General features: G+C 39.2%; 2 protein-coding genes across 2 annotated transcripts in view; one reads left to right on the top strand and one right to left on the bottom strand.

The window, feature by feature from the left end:
* Nucleotides 1-2,898, top strand: part of npr2 (natriuretic peptide receptor 2) — a 66,413-nt gene extending 63,515 nt beyond the window's left edge. Inside the window, exons 17-19 of the mRNA XM_017307730.1 lie at nt 1-88; nt 1,047-1,138; nt 2,454-2,898. The exon at nt 1-88 is cut by the window's left edge and continues 10 nt beyond it. Coding sequence (XP_017163219.1) covers nt 1-88; nt 1,047-1,138; nt 2,454-2,516 — 243 coding nt within the window. The 3' untranslated portion in view covers nt 2,517-2,898. The remainder of the gene's footprint in view (nt 89-1,046; nt 1,139-2,453) is intronic.
* Nucleotides 2,899-4,514: 1,616 nt separating this feature from the next.
* On the bottom strand, nt 4,515-7,644 carry spag8 (sperm associated antigen 8). The gene is made up of 6 exons (XM_017307982.1): nt 7,488-7,644; nt 5,915-6,074; nt 5,749-5,794; nt 5,187-5,307; nt 5,037-5,099; nt 4,515-4,701 (listed from the first exon to the last, which is right to left on the bottom strand). The coding sequence occupies exons 1-6, from the start codon at nt 7,542-7,544 to the stop codon at nt 4,597-4,599; spliced, it is 552 nt and encodes a 183-aa protein (XP_017163471.1). The 5' UTR covers nt 7,545-7,644; the 3' UTR covers nt 4,515-4,596.
* Between the last annotated feature and the right edge of the window lie 1,375 nt (nt 7,645-9,019).

Raw genomic sequence — 9,019 nt, 5'->3', positions numbered from 1 at the left:
GCCGGCGTTGTGGGGCTGAAGATGCCGCGGTACTGCCTGTTTGGAGACACGGTCAACACGGCGTCCCGCATGGAGTCCAACGGAGAGGGTGAGAGCTGATGACATCACTTCCTGTCTGCTTTAACAGGGAGACGAGTCTGAAACCAGGCTGTGCTCTGGAGATATTTTAGTAATATTTGATTAAATTATTATGTTTATATTTTTTGTAATTTGCTCCATATTACAACGCTAAGAAAATGTTAAAAAAAATTAATATTACGAGTATAAAGTCATAATATTGCAACTTTTTTCTAAATATTCTGAATTTATTCTCAAATTATTTCAACTTTATTCTTATTTTATATATTTATTAGCATGACCCTAATAATTTGTCGTAATATAGCAACAATTCAAAGCAAAAAAATATAAATAATTGTAATTAAATAAGATAAATACTATTCCCACAGATTATTTCACTTATAACAAGAGAAAAATATCTTATTATTGGAATAATCTGCCTGTAAAATATGTATTTTTCATCAGTTTTAATAAATTATTTACTTGAAAAAAGATTATTACTTTTAAGTTAATTTGATTTTATTTGTACTTAAACTAGAACACTCTGTCTTATTTCTATCATTATATTTTTATATTATATTTTACTATGTAGAGAATATTTGTAATTTCAGGAATATTCTGGAGATAAATAAATCAAAAATGAGCCGTTTTCTTTACATATCAGCAGCAGATCAGTGTCTCGGTTGCTGCCTCGTTGTGAGCTGAGGATATTTTCCGACTGGATCATCAGATGTATTGATCAGCTGCTGAGTGTTTTCCTGTATCGGTTCTCTGGTGAATTATTGATGTTTCTCTCAGAAAAAAGCCGTAAACTGCAGCAGGACGGAATCGTTTCTCCTTTGTTAACTAATAAAACTCACCAGGTTTTTCCTCTGAGCTGCTGGTTTCTGTTCAAACTGTGTTTTATTTAGAAGCTATAGAGTTATTTCTATTCCACCCTGAGAGGTTTTTTCATCTTATCCCTGCTGTGCTTTTGGTTTTCCTCGCAGCCTTAAAGATCCACGTTTCCTCCGCCACCAAAGAAGTGCTGGATGAGTTTGGTTACTTTGACCTTCAGCTGCGTGGAGACGTAGAAATGAAGGCAAGATCTGATCACTTCTGTCTTTTTTTATTTCTTTCTCTAGTTGAGTCATTTTCTACAAGGCTGCTTCCTCTCCAGAACACAAGAGCTCAGAGTTTCCTGTGAAATCGATTTGATTCACTGAGATGTTTCAGAAAATGTGAAATAATTGAGGAAGCACTTAAAATTCCCCAAAATTCAACTCAAATTAGCTTTTTTAATCCCAAAACGAAGCTCAATGTCACTTTAAAAAGTTGAGGGCTGCAGGCAGGAAGCGTTTCCTCTAGCAGTCTGTGTCGCAGCACAGCTGGTTGGCTTCTGACCAAAGAGTTWGGTTAAATGAGACATGGYGGTGGCASCATCATGCTGTGGGATGCTTTTCTTCAGCTGTGACAGGAGAGCTAGAGGAAGGTAGAGCAACAAAACTCAAGAGTGTAGTAGGAGTAGAAACACTTCAACGTGTTTTTACTTCCCTACAGGTAAAAAGTAGAAATCTAAGAAAATATTCAAGTTAAGAATAAAAAAGTTTTTTGTAAAAATGCGACTCGAGATCGTAAAATATGATTTAAAATGTAAAAAACTGTAAAAGTTAAGTTCAAATTCTGGTGCTTAATAGACTCAAATGAAAAGTTAATGGTATGCTAACGCGCTAATACAGGAACTACTCTCTCATTTAGCGCTTTAGCAWTTTTGCTAACTTTAAACATGTTTAGCTTCCCTGGATAAAAGCAACAATTTTCTTGGCTGTTTTGTAAACTTTAAGTTGTGTTGAAGTTTAATSTTAATGAAAATCTATGCTCTTATTTTGAAGTGGGTGAATACGCAGCAGTTCCACTTCCTCTCATGTTCTCCAGCCAAGATTCTGTACCCAGAATGCATCTCTGTAGAGCTATAGCGTAGTTAGGRTTAGCATAGCTAACGCTTTAGCTAACAGTGCCAAAGATCCTTTAAAACTGATTCTGGTAAAATGAAAAGTTATTTTTACTTTGCTGCTCTTTGAAGTATTTCTGCTCTTGAGTTTTACTCATTCAGTGGGTAAAATAAAAACACTTCATGTTCTTCCCATTGATAGGAATTTAAATATATTTCTCTGTACCAGTTTTATCTTGGTTTTTTCAGCAAGGTGTATTTTTGTCTTGTTTTTTTTTTTTCGTCCCTTTAATTGAGCCAATAAGACCTTCTGGAAACAAAATGGCCGCCGCAGTCGAAGCCTCCTTCCTGCTGTGTTGGTGTGACCAGATCCTCGGTGTCGGCCGTTATCGAGGCCCAATCAAACCGCTGCTGCGTCTCCATTGACCAGCTGATTGATTTGTGTTTTTTTGTTGTTRTTTTTCAGGGTAAAGGTAAAATGAGGACATATTGGCTTCTTGGGGAGAAGACTGATGTGTACGTGATCTGAGAGCCTGCTGACGGCGCGGCTACTTTATTTGTTCTAGAATAAGTCCTTAACTGTGATTTCCAGCGAAAACAGACAGGAACAGAGGGAATCCCAGGTATATTTATTACCTGCTCAGCTAAATAAAACAGAGAGAAACGTTGTTTTTGTATGAAGAGGGTGCTTTTCACAGATGAATCTTATTTTTTTGTGCTTTCTATATTCAGATTTGTAATAACGTGTTTGGAAGTCGACAATGTTTTACGTATTTTTGGAAAGATTTACAGGTACAGAAAAGCAACCGTTGCCACTGCAGRGGGTTGATCAACCGTTTAACACAGCTGATGTATATATGTATATCCAAGACACTGTAAAATATTTTGTTCAATAAAATGAGTGAAGCACTCTTTTTTTTTTCATTTATAAAATGGGATTTGTTGTTTTTTCTTTGTACTTATTGACTTTTAGGCAAGAAATAATTACTAACATGAACATAGATTTACAATAAATACCATTAATATGCATTTAAGGAGCAGATAAACTCAAAATGTATAAATTGGACCTATAAATTATACTACACTTTTTGAGTAAACATGTTTAATATTTGGCCTCAGTGCTGCCCTCTTTGGGTGGGACGGTTGCTACTGCAGATTAATTTTCGTATTGGGTTTTATAATTGGGTTTCCATGGTAACACCCAGAGACTTTCACTGAAAAGTTGAATTTGCTGCAACCAAAAGTGTATTAAACCTGGTTAAATACAGGAAGCGTTTTGACTCGAATCCTGAGGATACGTTTCTTCAATCGAGTCCAAAAGAGCAAATATGCAAAATACTTTTTAAGTTTTTGATCTTCACTAAATAAAATGACTTCCCTGGTTAATAACAACAACTCTAATTACTTGATTGTATTTTATTTTATATTATTGTTTTACTCTTGACTTGATAAATTCGGCCTTTATGACAAAAAAGGTTTGGACWCAGAAAACACTATGAAGTACGGTGGTGGCAGTATTATGCTACGGGGTGCAAACTGGATGGACGAGAATTCACCTCAAATCAAAGGTAGAAACTTTGAAGGTTAAAGATAAAATAGAAATATTTTACTTGGAAATAAGGAGGTTTTAGTGTGTAAATGTTCTAATAGACTGGATAAAAAGCAGCGTGTGTGTGTGTGTGTGTGTGTGTGTGTGTGTGTGTGTGTGTAGGAGACAAACCCGAAATGAAAAAGCAGAAACAGAAATGTTCTGCATCTCATTTCATTTGAGATGTTGGGTTCAGATCCGCTGCGGGCCGCGCCGCGTTTCAGCAACAAATTGGTTTTTCCTGAGAGATAATGAAATGTTTGGAGAGAAAAGCTGCATAAATAGAAGCTAAAATTACTCGTCTCCATAGCGACCGCCTACTAATCCCCGCTGAAGGCCGCGGACGGATCGGGAGCCGAACTCTGACTGACTCCACGCGTGTGGAGCTGCAGCGGCTGCAGGGACGCAGCTCCGTGTTTTCTGTCTTCAAGGACAAAGACGAGATATTTACCGGCGTGGGAGGGAAGCGCTGGTTGCTCTAATTACAGGATCCAGCWGAGGAGAGAGAATGATCCCGGAAGTATCGACGCTTTCAGGAACGTTTGATTCTCCAGCAGGAAAAACGTCTGAAGTTGATTCTTTGAGTCCGACTTTGTTTCTATTTCAGCTGAATTAAATGTAACGGAGTCCAAACTAAAACTTGAAATAGTCAATTCTACGGTGGCTGGCGAGGTCAAAYGCAGAAATGATCCAAACTCCAAAACACACCGACACAGAAAAATACTGGAAACAAAAAAAAAGAAATTGATACAAAGAACAACAAAAATACGAAAAATATTGCTACCTAAAAAAGTCACATTATATTTGTTTAGTTTGTGTTTTTGCTTGTAATAATCTGAAAAAGTCAAAGTTCTGCTGGAATCCTGTCTTATAAAGTTTGTTTTGTTTTTTTCGCGTGTATTTCCCAGTTTTTGTTCGGGTTGAATGAAGATGCAGCTGTTAGGAAAAATAAACCGAAACCAGACGGGCTTTATTGGCTGGCGGCGCGCCTGGTGGACAGGTGAGGAACTGCAGGACGGGCTCAGTCATCAGGCAGCTCCTCCTCATCCAGCCGGTCCTGGATCCTGGTGCTGAACTGAGACGACTTCTTGAAAGGAGCGTTCGGGTTCTTGAAGGTCGAAACACGCTGCCGACCAAAGCAAACAGRATCAGAACAAAGGTTAAATATGATGAGAATGAATAMATTCAGATTATAATCTCCTATAAACTGTTTATCAGCCACTTTCCGTATTCATGCAGTGACCAGTTTTAAATATGGAGCCATAAATATCACTAGATGCCTTTTGGAGAATGGAATAGAAATTAAAGATGGCTGCCAGTTGTTCAGACGTGAGGAGGATCGTGACCTTAATGTGACCCAAAATGAAAAACGGTTTGACCCCCGTCTGAGGCGAGTCGCTCTCAGTTCATGATTCTTTATTTTTAACGTATAAAAACATGTAAAGGTGACTAAATCCACACCTGGATGTTCTGGACGTTGTCGCTCCAGAACGTGATGGCGTCCTCGTTTCTGTAATTGTGATCCTGAAGACAAGGGGAGAAACGTTAAAAATGTTCCGGTTCCCCTGATTTAATGAGAGCTAACAGGTGTTAGCATGAAGCTACACGTGCCGTCGACGCCTCCGGTCTGCTGGGGAAGAATCCCGGGGCGCAGAAATGACACCGTTGTGTCGTCCGGTAGTCYGGCTTYAGTTCCGGTTCTACCGGCTTCAACTCGTCCAGAATCTTCTCCCTGTGGAGGCAGGAGGCGAGCCGGTCAGAGGGAAGCTGCCGGTCCACGATTAAAATGTGTTTTATAGCCTAAAACATCCAGACAAACAGTCAAAATGATGTATTTGGGGAGTAAATCCTCCTCTCTGCATGAGTTTAACATCCAGAAACCCTGAGATGAATCAGCAGCACTTAGAAGAGAAAGGAAATTGAATATACGGCTTGAGAGGCTCTTCTACGTTTCCATCAAACTCGCGGAGCTTTTTATTCCCTCTCAGCTCTAACATGCGACAGGAAGTTAATTTCTAAGGGGGAGTCCTTCATCAAAATGACTGGGCTCCATGTAAAATAACACCATAAAGTCTGATTTAACCCAGACGGGTAAATATTACCCCATTTCCCCTGCAACGCTTTCCAGAAATGACATTTTCCTCTGCAGGATAAAAGGCGTTGTGTGACTCACCGCATCATCCGGGATAAATGTTTCTCCAGCAGCTCCTTCCTGACGCCTGCRCCACCAAATAAAACACAAACCGACTCAGAGAGCACAGGAAACAGGACTTTTCAGAGTAAATACACAGATGTGCGAACGCTGTGATTCTCTGATGAAGGAACATGGAGGTGCTGACCTTTGACCCTCAGACCTGGACTCTTCAGAGGGATGTAAGACGTACTGAACACAGATAAAGTCTCCATTTTACACCCTCGGTTTATGGTGATGAGCTCCTCGTGTCCGTTCAACCGGACGCTCTCATTCTTGTCGTCGATGTTGAGAGCGGCCACGGCGTTCTGGAGGACGACAGGAAGTCAGAGATAAAAACTGAAACTTCACTGTGAATACCGTCACTGCACACCTTCACTTTGAAACGTTTTGTGTGTTAATGTAAATTATTCACTCAAATTACATGAGGTTATCAAAACTGTGAAAAACAAGAGCTCTTAGTTGAAAGTAGGGCCAGACGATATGTTTCATAGAAATCGATATCAATAATTATTGATTCTGTTTTTTCTAAACATCTGAAAAATGGCCAGATTGGTGGAATAAACTTGTTTTATTTACAGTTTTCACCTCACACCATTGGTTTTTATTTTTTTATTATTATTTTTCAGCAGTTATGAGGCATGATGTCAAAACCTTAAATTTCTGCTGTGCAAGTTACTCAGCAGGGTGTTGCTAGGCAACAAGAGTGAGTGAGTTTCTAGGTAACCGAAAAGAGAGTGAGTTAGTCGATTCCACCATTTTATCTTGGCCAATCGTGAGAGTTAGAGCAGCTAACGTCTTTCCTCTGCCTACATCCCCCAGAATGCTGTGCGGTTATCAGACTTATTATCTATTAATATTGATCACGTCTCTATAGCGTAATGTTATTGATTTATTGTCCAGTTCCAGTTGAACGGCTGTAAATAAAAACCAGCAATATTTCTWATGTCATTTTCAGTAAAGTACCTGATTATCTGCAGTTTGTTGAAATAATTTTAGTTTACCAAATATCCATGGCGACCAGGTGTTGTTTATATAATCAGGAACAGCTGATTAGTATCAAATAACAAAAACACCAAGAAATCCCAGCTATGAAACATACCTTTTATGAAATCCTGTCAAAACTGTTTTTATTGCTCTGATCTAATGTTCTAGTCCTAAATATTGAGTTTTAATTTGCTGTAAACGGATAATTATGTCACTTAACAGAAATAAACCTTTGTGTATTAACTTTATATAATGTGTTTAATTAAAAGTTGGAGTTATTAAAACGTATTAACTTTTTGAATGGGTCTTTTGGTTTATTAGACTATAAAATGCCTGTAATGGCAATATTCAGTAAATTAGAATGCTATTAATTTATTTCAGTAACTATGTACATAATATAGATTAATTACACATGATGGATGTTTTCAAGCCTTTATTTCTGTTAATTAAGACGATTTTTCGAGAAAAGCCAATGAAAACASGCTATCTAAGATAAGAATAAACATCAGATCAATATAATTAATAAGAAAGATGTGGGATTAATAAAAAAAAATACCTCGTTAATTTCAAARGGTGCTTCTAAAATAGTGGGGGTTTGGTCCGATTTTAAAGTCCATTTTCTACTTTCTGTTTGTTTCTCTTAGTTTACAGTTGGCAGCTGTCCTCCCCATTATTAGTCTGCATGATTCTTTTGGGGGTCATTTTACACTAAAACAGCGGATAACTCAGCTCACCTCCTCCACCCAGTTGTCCTTAAGGATTCCTCTAGGGCGGATTTCCTCCTCGGCCATGGTGACATAAAAACAGCTGCTAACTCAGTAGCGAAACCACTCAGAAGTGTCCTCGGACTGCCGTTTCTCCGTTTAGAAGTCTCCCGTAGCAACGGGCAGCGCTTCGCGGAAGTGTTGTCATAGAAACCGTGGTCGACGTTTGCTAGGCTGTGTTAGCCCGTTGTCTGTGAATATAACTACGGGAATACTGTAAAGAACAGCGCGTTTCCATCTAAGAGGACTCGACAGAACATTACTAAGCATTATGTTTAGGTGATAACTTTTACAGAATGAGAGAGAATCACTGCAGAAAGTCCAAAGAAGGACTTTGAAATACTTCCGGAAATAATTGAGAACGCTTCAATATTTCAGGAAAATTTAAAGGGACAGACACGGTGCATCTCTGACGGGCACTAAAAGTTGTTCGTTATGTATGTAAAAATAAAGAGAAAGACAGATTAAATCCCTGAAAAAATATTTGAACCCTTTCAGACCAGATTATTTTCTAGCAAAAAACTTTGGGAACACTTTATATGGAGGGATGTGCATAAGACTGACATGGCATGACACAACACCGGTCATGAACATGAAGAAGTCTTCATAAAATTGCATAACTTGGTGTGCTGTGGTGGCGCAGGGGTTGAGCTCGGCCTGCGTGTGCAGGCTTTGGTCCTCGACGTGGCCGTCAAAGGTTCGATTCCCGGCCTTTGCCGCATGTCTTCCCCTTCTCTCATTGCCTGCTTTCCTGTTGGTTGGCTGTCAATTAAACGCCACTAGAGCCAAACAAATACAATTTCATATTGATAAGCCAAAGTTTTATTTGTTGATTTACTTGTGATTTCATGTGTACTGGCATACATTACATTAATAAAGATGATTAGCTTTCTAAAATAAACATTTCAAAGCCAAAACTACTAAATCATCTCATTYTTGCCTGATTGCCATATAAAACGCTGCTCTCTGAAATCCACTGGTCTGTTTTCTACCACCTACAACTGAGACGCCTGCAGCAGAACGTCACTGCTGTTCTGGAAGGTAAATGCATTTTACATCCAAGTCAAGAAACATCACCACCTTACAACCTCCTTCCTATTTTTCAGGCAACCTTGCTGAATCATTGTATTTATTTATTTATTCATATCAGTGCAAACCCGTCTAAATATAACACTGTGTGCTGGTTGCTGTGGAAATAAAGCACAGAAACAAACCTCTGTTGCTGAGAAACAGCGAGTAGACCTTTCCCTGTAGCGGTCACCAGCAGCTCAGCATGAAACAGAGGCAAACTGTGTAGGCTGTGGCCCTACATGGGGAAACCCATATGGGACCCATATGGACTGCTCTCCTTTTCCCCACATGGGGCCCACCTAGGCCTGCTGGCAGGGCAGGAGCTGGACTGAAACACGACTGTCACTTTCACAGCGATGTGGGATTATTCCAGCTGGACGTGACGATGTGGGATTATTCCAGCTGGACGTGACGATGTGGGATTATTCCAG

The sequence above is a fragment of the Poecilia reticulata genome, linkage group LG12, assembly GCF_000633615.1.
Source record: "Poecilia reticulata strain Guanapo linkage group LG12, Guppy_female_1.0+MT, whole genome shotgun sequence".
NCBI lineage: Eukaryota > Metazoa > Chordata > Actinopteri > Cyprinodontiformes > Poeciliidae > Poecilia > Poecilia reticulata.
The sequence above is the reverse complement of the archived record's forward strand: the minus strand, read 5'-3'. Positions and strand labels throughout refer to the sequence as shown.